General features: G+C 41.8%; 1 protein-coding gene across 2 annotated transcripts in view; it reads right to left on the reverse strand.

Moving 5' to 3' along the window:
* Positions 1–18,537, reverse strand: part of KDR (kinase insert domain receptor) — a 30,283-nt gene that overhangs the window by 10,497 nt on the left and 1,249 nt on the right. The window contains exons 2-21 of one of the 2 annotated variants that reach the window (XM_066185751.1): positions 18,386–18,476; positions 17,724–17,920; positions 16,468–16,592; positions 15,992–16,160; positions 14,643–14,782; positions 14,275–14,443; positions 12,771–12,882; positions 12,515–12,678; positions 11,550–11,706; positions 10,330–10,450; positions 9,612–9,720; positions 8,692–9,036; positions 7,636–7,782; positions 7,359–7,490; positions 5,585–5,691; positions 5,011–5,146; positions 4,645–4,749; positions 3,883–3,996; positions 2,518–2,606; positions 646–802 (exon numbers count right to left, since the gene is read on the reverse strand). In XM_066185751.1, the coding sequence (XP_066041848.1) occupies positions 646–802; positions 2,518–2,606; positions 3,883–3,996; positions 4,645–4,749; positions 5,011–5,146; positions 5,585–5,691; positions 7,359–7,490; positions 7,636–7,782; positions 8,692–9,036; positions 9,612–9,720; positions 10,330–10,450; positions 11,550–11,706; positions 12,515–12,678; positions 12,771–12,882; positions 14,275–14,443; positions 14,643–14,782; positions 15,992–16,160; positions 16,468–16,592; positions 17,724–17,920; positions 18,386–18,476 (2,886 nt within the window). Of the gene's footprint in view, positions 1–645; positions 803–2,517; positions 2,607–3,882; positions 3,997–4,644; positions 4,750–5,010; positions 5,147–5,584; positions 5,692–7,358; positions 7,491–7,635; positions 7,783–8,691; positions 9,037–9,611; positions 9,721–10,329; positions 10,451–11,549; positions 11,707–12,514; positions 12,679–12,770; positions 12,883–14,274; positions 14,444–14,642; positions 14,783–15,991; positions 16,161–16,467; positions 16,593–17,723; positions 17,921–18,144; positions 18,208–18,385; positions 18,477–18,537 lie in introns of those variants that run through there. The other variant, XM_066185752.1, reaches the window with a different exon arrangement.

Here is an 18,537-nt window from a genome sequence, read left to right on the forward strand (position 1 = left end):
GGCTTTCCTCCCAACTAGTCTGATCTAGGAGAAATAGCAGTCCTAGGAGAAATTAGCAGTCTCTGAAATGGCAGCACTGAGCATTTTGTGCTGCATCTGCCAAAGGAGAACATGGCAAATGCATCAGTGAAATCACTGCCGAGGATATGTGCATCCTGGGGAGGCTTTGAATGAGTGGATAATTCAGGCTTCCTGTTCCTGACAGACCACCTGGGCAGAGGGAAGGCAATGCAAGCTCTCTGCTAATAAGCAGTGAATCAAATAGCATTTCACAGTATTTAACTTCTGGGTAAACACTACAGAAATTCAGTTAGCATGCTGGTTCATCCCTCTCTGCACTACCTTCAGAGTTTGTACTCTGCAATTTTCTTTGAAATATTGGAGCATTAAACAGACATATCTCCAAAAGGCTTCACTCTAAAAACAGACCCTTTTCAAATAGGACATTATCTGGGATTGTGCTGAGGGGTTTAGCATGCTGATCTAGATGCTGATCTATCTAATCCACAGCTCAGGAACTTTGGTCATCCAGAGAATACTCCATGCACAGTTTTGAGGGAGTTTCAGAAATCAGTCAGTCCCCAATGTCCCTCATCAGCCCCACCAATGACACATTCTCCAACACCAGAAGAACATGTATCCTACCATCCTCCTCTTCCACATCACTCAGGGACCGCTCCTCCACAAAGCCAGAGCTTGCTGAGCTCTGGCTGCTCGTGATGCTGTCCAACCGTTGCTTCAGGTCAGAAGAGACATCACCAACGTAGTTCTCCTTCCCCTGCCGAAATCTGGCACATTTGGTCTAGAAATATGAGGGAAGGGTGTGAAAAATCAGAAGGCAAAAGCTTCTGCTGTAGAGGCAGTGATGCTCCCTATGGTCTGTGCCAAGGTGACCAGGGGAGGCAGGGAGAGCAATCCAGTGAAGGCATGCTCAATCAGCAGCTCTGCTCCAAGCCAGCTCTGGTTGGGGCACCGGCCTGGTGCCAGTACCGACAGTACCAGAAAAGTCCAAGCCATGGCTATGCAGGTTCACCAGCTGGAGAACCCTCTGCCACTCCACAGCACAACTTTCTCCTGCTTTCACAATCTCCCAGCCAAACCCTAGCAACATCTCCACATGCCAGGGACTAAATGCACACTGAGGAGCCGGTGTCCTCAGCTCCCGGTGCCCCTCACTGGTGAAACACACGAGGATGGATGCTGCCAAACCCTCTCATACACTCCAGCCTCTGTACCGCTATGGTTTACCTCCTGCTGCTGCAAAGGCCCGTGTGCTAAACCTCTACCTTGGCCAAAACTCTAACAGCCATCAAAATCTGACTTAATTCCTTCTTCCCCTGAGCCACGGCATGCCTCTAGGGAGTAATCCAGCCCCACAGGTGTCATCCAAAACATTTCCATTTTCGCCTGCTTTGGTTTGGTGATTTTTTTCCCCAGCAGGGTTGCTTTCTGACACTGCCAAATCCCACTCCCACTGCTTGTGTAAGCAAGGGTCAGCATCCTCATGAAACCCTGTCTCTTCCTTCAAGGCCTCTCAGATATTTGTTTATCTTTTTACCTCACAAGAAGATGCAGCGAGTTGCCTTTGCCAATATAAAATAGTAAACAATGTCTCCAAGGATAAAGACAAATAACCCCCTGGAGAACTAACAAGCAGTGGGAAGAAACTGGTCGAAACACAGCAGCTGCAGGAAAACTCAAGTCTACCAACATGGGTGAGTACAGCTCAGGGGCCTCCTCTTGGCTGTGGACAGAAAAGGGTGGGGTCCTCAGGATGACCCTGAGTGCTGGCTACACACAGCCGAGTTCTTCATACAGCAATCTGACCCTCAGAGGGCATGGATCCTCCAGATGGAGGCTCTCCAGAAATAAGACTCCTCTCGGAGGTACCCAGAAATGAATTTGAAAATGCCAGTCTCCATCTTCCCACTTCTTTCAAATGAGGGTGCAGAAGGGGTGCTGTGATCAAGCTCCTTTTTGCAAAGGAATCAGGAGGTGAAAAGCTGAATGTAAATTCATGAGCTACATCAATCATACAAAACTATTAACAGCAGAAGAAATGTATAGCCTCGTTCAGCAATGAGCCAAGGGGACAGTAGGACAGATAATCATGTGACAGATACCTATGGTTATCTGGCAGATATATACACTAAGAAAGGAGTGCAGTTATTTAAGGTGGTCTGGAGCTTAACTAAGAAAGGAAAAAATTCAGGCTGATTATCAGAAAAAACTTCCTGAAAGATACAGCCAAGTGTAGAATAGTCTGCCAAAGGAAATAGTGGAAGCCCAGTTCCTTTGCACATTTTAAGCTAACAATAACAAAACAGTTACATTGCAGGGGCCAGGGGAAAGACTAAATGACCTCTGATGTCTTTGCCATCTCTCATTCCCATGAGAAGTACTAAGACATTCAGTGTCCCCAGGGATTGCTGCTTCAGTCTGCACTAGAAAAAGAAACATTGTGCGTGGAAAAAACCCACCAGACCAAACATTTCACTGTTAACCTTGACTCCTTACCTTGTATGGGACAAATTCACTCCTCTTGCTCCGTAGGTAAGCTGACAGATTTCCAAACTTGCAATATTCCACAATCACCATGAGTGGGCCTGTACAACACGTAAAGCAATTCATTAGACCATTTATATCCCACCTTATCTCACAGCACAAATTCTGGCTAGAAATACATACAGTTCAAAGAGCATTCCAATAGCCAAAGGTTTTTAAAAATATCAGTATTAAAAATAAAAATCTAATCAAAGCACCAAAATGATTTATTTTTCTGTTGTTAAAAGGGTAAAAACAAAGCACATATATTTGAAAATCACAGGCTTAATTTCATGTCAAAAAGTATAGTGGTGTGCTTATATTTGAAGTGCCACTAACAGCCCAAGTTAATTGACATTGTAAGGATGCAACATAAATATTTGAATGAACTTCAGTGCAATTAACCTCAGCAATAAAATACACATGCTTTATCCATGAATTTTTCTACAGGTGGTTAAAGTACTAAAAATTTAAAACAGGAATCTTGTTTTCAGGCATAGATGCCCTAATGTATAATCTTAATAGGTCATTTCATGTTCAAATTTACTTCATATAGGCATATGTTATTGTGACAAATTTCCATCCTACGTTCCACATACTGGCCATCTCTATTTTATTATGGAATAAACAAGGAAATAAATATTTATGGATTATGTTTCCTTCAACTACTCACTTCTGTCATGGAACTTTACAAATTAAATTTTCATCCCACAGTAAGCCAACAAATCAGCTTCCTTGAAAAATTATTACTGAGTTACTTTACATTGAATTTCTTCCAAATTAGTTTGTAGTACTGGATTCACTAAACAAAACATCTGTCTCTGATTATAAAGTGAAATAGGTTCATCCATCCAGAGCTGGACTCCAAATTGCAATCTCCCCTCCTACACACACACACACACACACACACACACACACACACACACACACACACACACACAGAGGCACCAGCAGCCCATCCAAAGACAGAGAGGGGAAGTCTCACCTTGCTGTCACCCTGTAGCTGGTGACAAGAGTAACTTCTTAAATCTTGTATTAGACTCAGCTCTGAAGTCTGCTGCACATGGGCTGTCCACTATACAGGTGGATCTCAAGTACAGAAAAGCAAAGTGATAGAACGACTAAGAGACGGACCTGCACGGTCCTTATTCCACCCTTATTCTGCCTTTATTCCACCTCTGGACCTGCTCACTCTTTCCAGATTTTTGTTGTTGTTGTTGCTGTTAGAAAGAACTACTGTTTCCAATCCTTAATTTTGAATTTCAATTGTCTATGCAGCAGAAATTAAAGAAATGGGATTGTCATTAGCACCTTCTCATCCACTAAGAAGTTACTCACCTCCGGGCTTTGTGCAGGCTCCAAGTAAATTGACAACATTGAGATGATGGCCAATATGAATGAGTATCTTCAGCTCTGACATGAGTGCTCTGTGCTCACTATGGGTTGCCCCTTCTGCAGAGGTAAAGCAATACAGGTCAGGAGCATCACAGACAGAAAGGTTTTGCCCTCCTCTCCATTCTCTTCTGTTATTTATCTAGCCCATCAAGTGAGGAGCCCTGTTGGCTGGTAGGCTGTCAGCCATGCCAGTACAGCATGCTGTGGAATACAGCCCCCAGCTGCTGGCAGCCCCATTTTGCTGCCCCATTACGTCTTCTTTAGGAACAATATGTCTGGGAAGCACACATTTCAACTTTCCTGTGGCAAATGTGAGGCTGTATAATATGATTTAAAGTGAGGAGAAGGCTATTCCAAACTACGGCTCAGTTTGGAGCATGCCTAAGCCATTGTCTTGAGACTTGCAGAAAGCTTCCAACAAGGATGCATAAAGCAAAAAATGAACACATCCAAATTGATTGCAGGAGCACCTTACATTGCTGAACCTAAGCAGAATTATAAAGCAGAATTATTATTATGTGGCTAGGAAACCACAGCTGCGTTGCTCCAGTTGTCAATGAAGGAAAGACATGTACTTTCTTTAATTATTGCTTCATGATAACAGCCATTAAGGTAAACTTTTACAACAATGGGTACAATGGTTATAGTGTTGACAAATATCCTTATATTGTATATTCAAGTTGAAGTTCTAGTCATTATTTTTACCTTTAAGCATTTTGACTGCCACTGTTTTGCAGGTAGCAGTTTTGTCAATCCCAAATGCATCTGCTTCTATGACCTGGCCAAAAGCTCCACGTCCAAGAGGTTTACCTTGAAGTGAGAATACAAATATATTCGTTTGGCACAGCAGGAAAAGTTGTAGAATAAAAAAGCTACTCCAAAATGAGTTCATGAAGCAGAAATTAACAGAGGAGTTAAAATGTAGATAGGATCCATCATATCCAATGGGAACACAGAGCCCACCCAGGGATCATGCAGCAGAGCAGTCCCATGGAGAGCCAGGACCCGAAGCACCCTCCAGCACGGTGCTGGCTGCAGTATCACTAAATGGCTCATGCAATGAAAACTCACCTAGCTTTAGCCGGTCTCTGGGAAACTCCCACTTGCTGGCATCATATGGGAGCCGTTCACAGTGCTCGTCTATTGGGACTTCATCAGGATCCATGATGATTGACAAGTAGCCAGTCTTCATGTCCCCTCCGTTGGCCTGGAAAATGGTATTAGTTGCAGTTGCACAGTTTTTTGCTGTCAATGTGCAGGCAAAATGCCATTTTCTCTCTTTAGAGTATTTCATTAGTTCCCAGAAATGCCAAGCTACCATTTTGCTACACTATGTCATCATGAGTGTGACCATTGTAAATTACTTGCACTTTTCTGTCTCTCTCTCTCTTTTTTTTTTTTTTTTTTTTTTTTTTTTTTTAATAAACAGAACCAGATGAAACATTTTTCTCTTGCAAGGGCTTGTTCAATTAAAAACAAATTTCTGCACCCCTGGTTCCAGGCAAGAATGTTATGGCATGGAGAGAAAAAATGTGTCTGTTGATTTAAGAACAATGGAAAGAAGCAACACAAAAGGCCTCAAGTCAGCTCTCATTTGTCATGCAAGACCAGTGCTGATAGGACAGTATGAGAATTTTTTCATTACCCGCTTAACAGTCCGGAGGATGATTACAAGAAGCAACCAGAAGAACATGGCAATCACTGCAGTGCCAACGAGGATAATGAGCTCCAGATTTGTTTTCTCTTCAGCGCCTGGGAAGAAATAAATGAATATTTGAATGATAGTTGGAAGCGTATTTGTTTTGTTCATTCATTAAAGTAAAGAATGGACGTCCTTGTTCTGAAGGTTCGTTTTAAAACTGCAACATGGAGTAAGGAAACGAAAGCAAAACAAAACAAAAAGCTTGGGGGTTTATGTTGGAATATCACAGTTTCATGCTGTTTTACACACCATCCCATTTCTCAGCATCAACTTTGTTCCAAGGACAGTGCCCAGACCTTTGGCAAATATAAAAAAGTAAAATTCACATTTTGGAAAGAAATAACTGTTTTAGAGTACCAAAAACTAATTACTCTTTCTTTAGAAACCATAAAACCACCTCCATCATATAGAAAATAAAGAGCTGTGAGATTGACCTAGAGAACAATCTCTCTCTTGTCTCCTGACATCATTCAGCTGGGGCATGAAAAATGTGGTTCTGCAAGAACACATGATAATAAGGTCTTGTTTACAATGTTCCTTTTCCCATAAAGTAGTGGCCAGCAGATACCATTTGTACACCTTTTAGTGCACAGATGCAGCTCTCTTCTTCAGCCCATTTGCCACATCATGCTCCTACATTTCATCCCTTGCACCACAGAGATGTTCCTACACAGCAGCACACTCCATCACATGACCCCCACGAGCTGTGCTATAAATTTCTTGGAGTGAAACAGTATGTCCTACACAAATTTCAAACTTCTACAGATGTGCCCCAGCCATATTTACCACATCAGCTGAAATCTACATCGATGTCATCTGCAGATAATTTCCACCTCATGTAAAGATTTTGCCCAACATCTAACTATCCTAAAGGGACGTATGAGAATAACATGATATTGCTTTAATTTTCCTAATGGTATGGATCAGACAGCCTTCCTGACTTGAAAGACAGAGGTTTGTGAAGAGCTCAGTGACTAAAGTATGCAAATGTACTAATATCAAGAGCAAGGAGATTTTAGTTTAAGGCTTGTTGTAACTCTTAGTGGAAAGTCCATCATGGTCCCAGCTACCCACACTGCAGACTAACCTCTTGCTACCATTTATTGTTTGTCGTTGCAATTTGCATTTCAGTGTGCCACGATAAGACTGGAACAAGTGAAAGATGAGTCTCACAAATGCTGCTTTCAGAGTGTGGTGGACCAAGGCTGGAGTCCCCTAACTCAAAATCACTACCTGTTTCACTGAAAAGGGACAGCAATCACAACAGACTGCAAAAAGTCTTCACTATGTTTTCCTTAGATACTGTGAAGGCAATCACATAATTTAAAAAGGTACAACACACTATGCTAAAAAACACAGTATGACAATTACGTTACCTACACAACAGAGATGTCCCAGGATATCTGCATGTTTACATAGTTCTGTTGTATGGGTTTGCATGTAGTACATATTGGCCGAGTTTTCTTTGCAACCACAAGTAAGATAGATGCAGTTTTTGTTGAAAAGCTCTAAGCAGCATAGCAGAGAAGAAAGCATCAACCTCAACAGCTGGGGTATGACAGCTATGACAGCACCCAATTTGAGCTTGATAGGAATGGTCAGGACTTTTCACAAATTTCATAGTATATTTTCAGATCTCCTATCAGGATAGCCAGTAGGTTTTCCTCTAGTTATTCTAAAGATTTTATGTACAATCTGGAAAGAAGCTAACACCAACCTTCCACTGAAAAAAAAGCCACTGTTTTACTGCACCCGAGGACATTGCATGCAAGGCAGGTGTATAATCCTCCATCTTCTTTCCTCACTCGACGTATGGTTAATGTTTTGTTCCCATCTTTCAAAACAATACCTGGAAAAAATTATGAGTCTTAATTTTGCTATTTTTATGTCTCTTTTTGTTAAGAATTCAAAATAAAACTTTTCATGGTGAAAATCAGCAGTCAGTCCCGTGAAAGAAAGCCTTTTAATGATAATAGCAAGGGAGCAATCCTCACCTGAATCTTCCACAAGGGTCTCATTATTTTTAAACCACATAATGCTTGGAGGAGGAATGCCATTCACTGCACATGACACTTCTATAGTTTCACCAATGTTTGTTGTTTGATTTTCCAGATTTCCAACAAGTGTGGGTGCCATGGGCTCTGTTAGTTTGAAAATACAGTAAAATCACTGATTATTAAGAAAAAGATAATTTTTTTCAGTAGTATCAGTGTATGTCTCAGTTACCAAGTCTCAAATCCTTTTATTACACCAAGACCCACAGTGTTCATGCTAAGATCATAGTTCAACTTCCACATGATGAAAAATTATAATAGCCAAGAAAATTTCAACAGTATTGACATAAACTGCTTTAGCTGATTTCATTTGTAACTGCTCAGGCTGCTGAGGGAAGAGAGAGTAATTGAGAAGCTGCTTCCCTCTCATTTCTCTGTCAAGGGTCCTTATGAGAGGCTTGACACTCTTGGTCCATTAAGCGTCCATTCAGGACAGGCCATGAACATGTGTAAGTATTTTCCTGAATCTGCCTAATCAACCTAGACATCTAGGTCCCAAAGCAAAGTCATCACTATTTGTGATGTGTGAAAAGCTGACTGGCTATCAGCTTGCATTGCTTGTGCCTGAATACCAGTATCACTCATGGTAGCTTTAAATTATAGGCACTACTCCAAACTCGAGAGTCAGTCACACAAAGCAACAGCATTAAAGCTATGAATGCACACTTTCATATACAGCTACAGAGAAAAATGTGTTCTGAAAAGTAAGGTTGAGAAGTTACTGAGCTAAACACATTACTTCATCAGAAATCAAACACATCTCCTTGCACAGTACAGTGGCTCAGTCAGTGTTTCCTCACTGGTATTAATGAAGCTGTCCCTGCTGCCTGGACAAGCCCCAGAAGTGTGTATTAGAACAACTGGTTCAAATCTATTTAACAAAGTGAGCACACCATTAACCAAACACATGCAAAGCCTAATGTACCAAAAACCGCCACTACTGCAATTGTTTTCCTACACAACCACGCGTTTTGCTTCAGAGTAAGAGATCTGCACCTTGAACAGTGAGGTGCTTCACCAGGCAGTGCTGTGTTTTAGCCTTTTTGTCCTGAGCAATGCAAACATAGTCCCCTCCATCTTGGAGGGAGATGTTACGAAGGATGAGCTCTAAGGTGACGTTTTCACCATTGGTATTTGAAACTGTCTCGTTCAGCTTCTGGAGAGCATTGAGGTTCTTGCAAACAGGCATGGGCAGCCCTCCAAAGGGAGTCTGTGCAACGTGAGCACTGAGTTTGTACCACGATAGCTTCTCAAAGGTGAACTTGTCTGCTGTGCATCGCAAGGACATGTTATCCTTCTCTGTCACTTGATTCTGAGGCTGGACATTAATTTCAAGACCCCCTGTAAGTTAAAAAAATTAAAATAAAATCCTATTTGATTGTGCATTTTGTGGCTAACATTAATAAATTACTCTTCCTGTAGAAATTCACAGCAACCTAAGATGATTCTCAGCACTATCTTAGGGTTCACTTTCAGATTTGGATTGAAATAAAGTTTTGGCATGTGAATATGGGGACTGATTGTTAAGGAGACAGAGGTACTTTGCCACTGGTTTGGAAAATTTTAGCCTTAACTCTTACAGTAGGTCTTTAATCACTTTGTGACACTACCATAATTTTTCTGTTGCTCTTTTAAGTACCTGCAAATGCTCAACAGTAGTCACTCTTGGGACAACAGTGCCTATCTTCCATCTGATGCTACCATTCCACTGATGCTAGCAGAACTAATCATTTGGCTGAAATTAGTGGCAACTTTAAAGGCTGCCTAAAGAAAGCCTTAAGTAAACCTAAAATCTCAAAGAACTGAAGGATTTCATAAAGCACAGGAATCAGGTAACATCACTGAAGTGCCTTTCAATAGCAAACAGACAAAATAATGTTAATTTAACATGGCTGTCCTTGGCAGGGTGCACTTACTGGTCACATGGAAGGAGATCACTCTCTCACTTGACCCAGCCCTGTTTGTAGCCATACATCTGTACAAAGCAGATACATTTGCTGCTTGAATCACAAGGGTGCTTGCAGTCTAGAAAAAAACAATTAAGCAATTTCATACCACATCAGTGCTAAAGTAATGCCCAACCACCTCAGCAGCTCAGCAAAGGGCTCTGCAGATATCCGTACAACCAAAAATCTCTCCAAAGCAAAAACCCATGGCATGGCAGAAGCACAGTCCCCTTCTGAAGTTTAGATTTTTGTCCTTAAGTGTGTAAAAATCAGGTAAAAGGAAACGAGAAGAAGCAGAAGGTGGACTTTGGTATATGTGTAAAAAAATGCTGCACCCACAATTTTTTCTGCTTTTCAGTCTCTCCAACTTCTATTACAGTTAATTGGCAAGATTAACTTATCTACCTTTAGACCACTAAGAGGCAGTTATTGAAGTCTAAGTCAGTTATATTCCTCAGTGGAGATTCACTTTGGATCAGTGTTCAAAGGACCTGAAAGTGTGTATCTCTGCCTCTTGGCTTCAGCAGGAGATTGCCCACCTAACTGAGAGTAGACAATAAGTCTAACAATAGACAATAAGTTTAACAATAGGTGAAAAGAGTCTCATCTCCAATGATGTGTTTCCAGACATGGGGACTGCTGAACAGGGTTAATCACCCCCAGCCAAGAGAAAAGAAAATGTGCTCACCTTTGTTTTCCCAGCAATAGTAACAACCCGGTGCTTAATTTCAACCTGATTCCCACCCTTTCTCTCTGAGATCAGTTTCCATTTCTTGCATGCATATGGATTGGCTCCTGAGCGAACTTTCCTGAAATGTAAGCAAGGACATGTGCATTAGATAAGAGGAATGAATATTTGCCCTTCAAGAGAGGTATTTTGGGTTCTCCTTATAATATGCAGATATTTACAAGTCAGATGCATCACTCGCCGCAGCATGCATCTGTGAGGGAAGCGTACGCTTCTGGAAATATTTCTGTTAACTTTCACCCTATAACCTCCTGAGACCTTCATGCTCTTCAAAGTAAAGGACCCCAAGCCTAAAGGTGAATTTCCTAATTAATCTTACTGTGTCAGCTCAGTTGGGATGGTTGGACGAAAGCAGCTATTCTGGGAACAAACCTCCATTCATAAATGGATGATTCAAATTGATTTAGTTCAAAGGAAGGCAGAGAGACATAAAAATCACTGAACTCCCTACAAAAACTTCTTGAGGACAGTAGCCATTGTGTAGGAAGCAACCAGGCACCAAAGGAAGAAACTAGTGGGATCATTTTAAAAACAACAACAGGAAAGAAGAATGCTTCTTTTTTTTTTTAATCCTGGCCTTTTTTTTTAAAGGAAATCTGGGCTTATGGCAGGCCCAGATAAGGGAAGCTGAGTGAATCTCAGTCAGGCACTCTCTCTATCATTCCCCAACATCAATCAGTGCACTTCCTCTGAGATACACTTTCACACAGATAAAGAGCACCATCACACTCAGCATTTGAGCACAAGAAAAAAAAACACCACAAGGACGCATAATTAGCATAAACAGTAAATTTCCTCTGTTTGGGATGGAGTTTTGAGCCCGCAGCCCATAGGGGGATCTGAGGGAAGGGCATGCAAACAGCTGCATTTAGGACCCCGTGCAAGTCGAGATGCCCTTCAAGAGTGCATGACAGCAACATGCCAGCACTGCTGGATCCTCTCAGCGGGTGGCCCTCGCTTCTGCCAGCAACAATGACCTTGGCAGAGCCTGCCTGCAGGAATCTGCAAATTAAGTACAACAATCTTTTTCTTCATTGGCCATTGGGTTTGCACTCAGTAACAAGCCTGGATGAGGGAGGAACCAAACAAACCCCAACCCAACACAAATATTGCTCCGGACATACATAAGCTGCAGAAGACAGCAAGGACTTGGAACTCACTGGGGGCTGAAGGTGCACTCCTCCTCCAGCTGCCAGTGCCAGAGCACGGTGGTGGGTGGTGGGACGGCGTAGACGGTGCAGGTGAGTGCTTGTGTTGAGCCGTACTTGTAGGAGTCCACAGGGGCCATCAGAGCATTCTCACCGATCTGGGGGGGCACTGCAGGAGAGGGCAGCAAGTCACAGCTCCTGCTGAAGGCTCCCTAGTGTGCATGCATTAGACCCACGGTGGCCAATTCACACATGCCCCAACACGAGTGCAACACAGAGCATCTTCAAGGACATGTGAGGAAGCAGTGAACCTGGCCAACACTTTGAGGATCAGGATACTTAAGTACTCCTAAGTACTTCCCCTTCAGTACTCCGTGGTTTAAAATGCAGCTCCTGGACTCGCACCCGCATTCCCAGACATTAAATGCACATTATACCCCAGGCCTGATCCCACTGCACGTAGCCTTGCTGCCCTTTCCAAGACCTGCTGTCTTCAAAGCACAGGCTGTTTCCTGGGGAGCAGAAAGGAGGAGGTAGGGGAGGAGGAGGAGGGTTGCAGAGGGCAGGGCAGAAGAGGAGGGATAGCCTGTGTGGGGCAGGAAGGATGGGTGAGGCGGGACAGGGCCAGGATGGAGTGGGGTGGAGGGGGACTCCAGCAACACAGACAGCAAGAAGGGCAGGAAAAGAGCAGGACACAGAGGCAAAGAATAATATACAGAAAAAAAACCCCAAAACAAAACAAAAAACCCCAGCCCACACAAAGTATCATCACAACACCAACACCCAGTCTGCAGCCTCTTGACTGACACATCCTAGAGCCAGGGGAAACCAGTTAGCTCTGCCCTCCCAGGGCTGAGGTTCAAGGGCTGTTCTTCTTCAGTACTTGAATTTTCATAGGTATGGGATGAATTCAGTGTAAGGAAGGTAATATACCACATCCACACATGAAACAAAGGCACTTCTGTTACCCCACTTACCATTTACCAGCAGGGTAAATGTATGTCTTTTCTGCATCTTGTTAATGGGGTTTGTAAGGACAACTGTGTAATTCCCTGCGTCCTTTTCAGTTGCTTCAGTGATCACTAATGCATAGCCAAGTTTAACTGTATGATTTGCACTGATGGCTTTTCCATTTTTATACCTGAAGAAAATACAGAGCGCTTAGAATATTTAATGATTTGCTTTAACTAAGAATAGCTCATTTTTTCAAACACATTATATCCCAGTTCTTACCATTTAGCCTCTGGTGAAGGATATCCTTTAAACTTGACAGGAATTTTGACTGTGTCACCTAGCCTTGTCTCAACTACATTCTCCATTTTCTCCAGGTGAATAAAAGGACTTTCTGGGGGGGGAAAAAAAGGAAGTAAACTAAATGTTATTTTCTCATGGACCAAAGCAAAAGTGCTTTCCATTTGGGTTGGCACCTAGCAAGATGACAAATTGAAGTTAGTGACAGGGTCATTGGTAAAGCACAGCTGGCTCCAAACTGGGCTCTGGAGTGATGCCACCATGAAAACCTAGTCCTTTCCTTCACACAGAGGAACAGACCATTTCCCTCACTGAGGAGCCCTGGAAAGCAGAGACAAGACTCAGCTCTCAGGATAGTGTGCCAACTGTCAGACCTGTATATACACATATATATATATACATTGCGTAAAACTCTCTCAATATATTCATTCCAGGAAATTAGACTATTCAAAACTACAGTGTGATAAAGTTAGATATTCTCAGGCTATTCTCAAGTATGGATTTGAACCACTGCAGTAACAGAGTACTTTGGAATTATTTACATTACTTCTTGTAAGTTATAAACTTGCATTCAGACATAAGACAGTGATTAGCCTTTTGACTAAGATTTAGGATGGTTTAGACTTAGCATCTGGTATACTCAGTATAGCAGATGATTTAATTTTGGCTCCTGAAGAGCAGAACAGAAAGAACACAGGAGAAAATTCAGTATATCTTGAATCACTATGCCCACAATAAGTTTGAAAGATTTTTGTTTCATTTTAAAAGTGCCATTAATATTCTGGCCCCTGAAATCAGGTCTCAGGAAAACCAGTCTTCCTCAAAATATAAACCTCTTTGTCTGACTTGGTGATTAAAAATGAGCCATTCTCATGCTGGTAATTTTTTTCTGTAAGTAAGTTAGTGAAGCTGGGGCTGTGCCCAAGAGGGGGTTGAGAAAAGGCTGTAGGATGTGGCCTCGTACTTGTCTATTCACTTAGCCAAAGCTGTTTCCCTTGCATCATTTCCATACGACCAAAACTCCATTTGATTCATCTATTCATAATGCAAAGGCTGAAAGTTTTATTTTCTCAGCTTCATTCATGCTGATCCCAGACTCTTGTGTCCCAGAGCCACCAAGATCTAGCTTAAGTTCACCAAGAGCGAGAACAGGCAGCCCATGCACAAAGGCACCTACGCAAATTGAGTTTTACAGGACCTTAAGGAGGTCCATGCAGAAGAGGGTCAGAGGCTTACATCAGTTTATTTTACTGCCCACTTTCTGGTGGGATTCTACAGCTTTCAGTAAAATACAGCATCGTTTAAAATCTTACTATTAACTAAGGCTGGGGTATAAAAATAATCCCATACTGTTTGTAAGAGAAATACTGTAGCTGCAGTTTGGTTCATTTCTGTCATTTGATTCATCATCGAGCTGCCTTCTGCATCCCAGTAATTAATCCCAAATCTGAAACAACCAACGAAACTGAAGTGGAAAATGTCATACCATGGATAACGAAGTAACTGCTGTTTTTCATGTTCATACGACCACTGGATGCTGCACAAGTATATCGGCCCTTGTCGCCTAAGGACACACTGTCAATGGTAAGGGTGCTCACAAACTTCTTGATTTCTCCTGCAGTGGTTTTTACATCCCTAATAGTGGCACGTTTTTCCTGTAATAGACAAAATACAGAGATGTTTGCAAATGATATTGTTATTCCTTCTGTCACCCTTTGCACACTTGCATACACCAGAGATTTCATTGTGTATTATCATCTTCTTTCTTACTGTTTTAAAGGGGGAAGTGACATTATACCTAAATAAATCAAATTGCTTTGTGATGAAGGCACTTGTAAGTTCATACAACTTTACCTTGATGGAAGGGTAATCCCATTTAAAATCGATTCCCACATTCAGCTCTGTCCTCACAGTGCAATTGAGAACAAGTTTTTCTCCCACTGCCAGCTCTACTTCATCGTGTGGGTTCATCGTCAGGTCATAAATTCGGTACCCTAGAGAAAGACAAAGGCACACATGAAACATAGGGGTAAGAAGAGGTTTGTTTACAGTACTCAGAATCAAATTTCCCAGGTGAATTCATCAAAACCCCAGCTACAAAAAAGCCCCGGGATGCCCCAGGGCAGCATGATAATGGGTGTACAAAGGAGCCTGGAGAGAAGTGATGTGCCTGCCCTGAGCACTTCCCAGCTGAGACCCATGTCAGACAGTGACACAGCAGGATGTGTGCACTTGATCAGAGCCCCTCCACCAGTGGAACCAAGCAAGAGACAGTGACTCACACAGTTCCTCTGCCTTAGACACCTCCTTCTTATCCTTGTGAGACCTAAAACTAAGGGAGATCTATATCCATTCCCAACAGTAAGCAGGAATTTTATAGAGAATAACAGTGGGGCATTAGCAAAATTATCCAAAGTTTACTTTGTGCAGTAAAATATTTCAAAACAGAATATTCTGAATGCAGAAATTCTACAGATATGTTGAAATTCCTCCAAATCAGAGTGAGGACTTGTGAATTTGGTGGAGAATCAAAAGTCTCTTGCACAGAGCAAAGAAAGAAGGGCTGCTATGCCTTCCTAACAAGCCAGGAGAGATTGCCTTGGTGCCATTTGGATACTTGAAATAGTCACTGTGTCCTCAGCTGAAAGAGAAATAGCTGCTGAATTTCATCTCAGGCTTAAGCCTCCACAGAATTACCACAGTATTTCTGGGATTTGATGAACATCTGACAAAATATACCAGGAAAGCATAAAACCCTGTGAGAGTCGAGACACAGATCTTTGGGGAGACAAGACAACCCAGCTTGTAGTGAGACCTTCAGATCCACCCTTCCCTTGGTATCCCCTCAGCGCAATTTCTTTTCATCTGCTGCTGATGGATGTTTGCCTCTCATTTCCTTCAGCTGTAACTGACATTGTGGATAAGTGATTTTAGGAAAAAGGTTTGCATTGTCAGAAAAAAAAAATTACATCCCTGGCATCAGTGTGAAACGCTAAAAATAGAAGCACTTATCCCAGCAATCAACCAGAAAGAACACAATACATTGCATTTAAAAGAAAAGTGATATAAATCGCAACATCCATTTTGCATTAGCTGTATTGTCAGTATTGAATAACCTAGTGTCCAACCAAATGTAATTGGTTCAGTATGCTGTAGAAAGCAAAAGAACATTGGTTATAGAGAAATGAAAACCTTTGGCTTACCTACAACTGCAACTATGTATATCACAGACTGGTAGCTTTCATCGTCTATTTTAGCTTCGCAGAAGACCATGCCTGCATAGTTGATTAAATGACTGGGTATAGTGAAGCCTTTTTTATTATTCCACGAAATGGATTTACCATCAGGAACAAATATCTTTTCTGGATATTTCTGTTTGGAATATTGATAAAACATATAGTCAGATTTCAAAAATCAAACAACCCTGAATTGTCATCTCCAGCGTTTTCCACAACTGCAGGGCCCCCATTTTAACAGCCTAGCTTAGGGAATTAATACATGCTTTGAGAGTGCAATGCCATAGATGAGTACAGGTACAGCACTCATCTTGTAATCACAGACCATAAAACTCACAACAATGGAAAGAAATTTTTAAGAAATCTATTTATACTTCAAATAATATATTTATGCCACAGTGATTTCAACTAACTCTTGAAAAAGTAACAGGCTTTTTCCTTACCGCATGTAGAGATACATTGAGATTTGATACGGTTCCAAGGCACGGCACTACCACAGTTTTATTCTTAGTGATGTATACAATGCCAAGCTGATCACTCACTGAAGTCACAAATGGCGATCTGTAATCTAGAATAATATTCAATTGATATGTGTCTATTATTCATCACATGATTATGGAGAAAACTTTTCCAGTTTTCTTCTTTCCCTGTATATTTTTCCACAAGTCAGTTTTATTATTTTCCATGTCCCAAAGCACTGAAATAATGAGACTAAATAGGGGAGGTACATGTTTTTATAGACACCCAAACCCCCCAGATTCAGAATATTATTATTCTCAAAACAGTTATCAGCAGCAGAGTGCACTTTGGAGAATGGCTTCCTGCTACAGCAGTCCTTTTGCTGACAAAAACTGATTTAGCCCAGTGTGACTTTCCTTGCAGAAGTGTTACAGGAAATATCACTTAAAAGTTGTGACATGTTACACAGACTTCCCTGATGGAAGCATCCTTTTCAAAGTCAGAAAAAATACAAAAAAATAGGTCCATGATATTATAAAACAAACTACATACTTAATTACATCTCATTTCTCAAAATGGTAACTACAAGCTAACAATAAAGAGGAAACAGGATGCATATGGAAACGAGGGTGAAGCCACCAGTGCAAAAAGGCAAATGCCTCAATGAATGCACTTATTGAAGCTGAATGCACAACTGGAGGCTTTGCAGTGTCTGCGACACTCAGCTGCTCTGCTGCCAACACCACTGACAGCCCAAGTTTGAAAACTGAGCTCTTACAGCCTACATAAATTTTACCACCAGAGTCAGCAAATGTATGGAAGTTTATGCTTTGGGGTTTGGTTGGTTTGGGGTTTTTTTAATGGTATCAGTACAAATCGTACATGGGATTGGATCTGAAATTTTTAACAAATATAAAATCTCTCTAATGCTCTCTCATATGAAACTCCTGCTGAGGTCAGTAATAGCTCTGCATTCACGAGGACAGGCTAAGACTCAGCAGAGATATGTATGCTAAATTCTGGGTGGAGAACAGCAGACCATGTACTCCATATGGCAGGTCAGTTCAGAATTATAGGTACAAAGGCTTTTGTGTTGATGGCAACTAGCATACCTGAATTTAATTACTCAACATGAAAACATGAAAAATGTTTCATAGGATCAAAAATTCTAAGATTAATAAATTCCTTTTTTCACTTGACACTGGGGAAAGAGACACCTGAGAGCTGTGTAAGCACTTACCTTGAACATAAACATAAATGGTTGTAGCTGCCTGGTTGTCCCTGTAAAGGCACTTGTAGTCTCCTGTGTCATTGCCAACGACTTTGCTCAAAGTGAGTGTCTTGCAGTAGGGGCCATCACTGCAGTCTGTCACGGAGATACGCCTCTCAGCATTGCTCTGCTTGCTTGGCCACGACCACTCCAGCGGTCTCTGACCACTGGGAAAGCAAATGTTAGAGGAGCAGACACTTGTGATATGATCCCCAGCTCCACCAGTCTCTGTGGCTAGGGACAGGGATGGGCTTTGCCCCCTGAAACCATGCAGGACAAATTCACACACGCAGCCTACTGGTAACAGTTACAAGGAAGCTATCTGAGATTTACATTCTGCTGAATCTAAGTGACAAAGCACCCAAAAGAGAGCATTGAGAGTATGGCTCACCAGCAGGATCCACAAGGACACAGCTGATGCTTCCTCCTCCCAGTCACCTTACACTCCCCAGCTCTCTCTTGCTCCAACCCTCCCACATAATTTCTAAAACTTCTCAGGGAAAAGTGAAGCAGTAGGCACAAAGGGAGTGGAGAGAAAACAGGAGAGAGATCACATCATGTGTGATTCTGTACAAAAGCTCACTACATAAATTACCAGTCAACAAAATCATGCTGAACAGGCTCATCCTTACCTGCAAGTAATATTTAGTGTGTTGTTTGCCATTATTGTGAGGACATCTTTTTGGATGCTAAGGGTTGGCTGATCCAGAGACATAAATAAACCTGCAAAAACATGTATGAAACCCCTCAAATAAAACCAATAAACAAAGCAAATGCTACTCAA

The sequence above is a fragment of the Chamaea fasciata genome, unplaced genomic scaffold (genome assembly GCF_029207755.1).
Source record: "Chamaea fasciata isolate MVZ Bird 193981 ecotype frontalis unplaced genomic scaffold, bChaFas1.0.hap1 SCAF_6, whole genome shotgun sequence".
Taxonomy (NCBI): domain Eukaryota; kingdom Metazoa; phylum Chordata; class Aves; order Passeriformes; family Sylviidae; genus Chamaea; species Chamaea fasciata.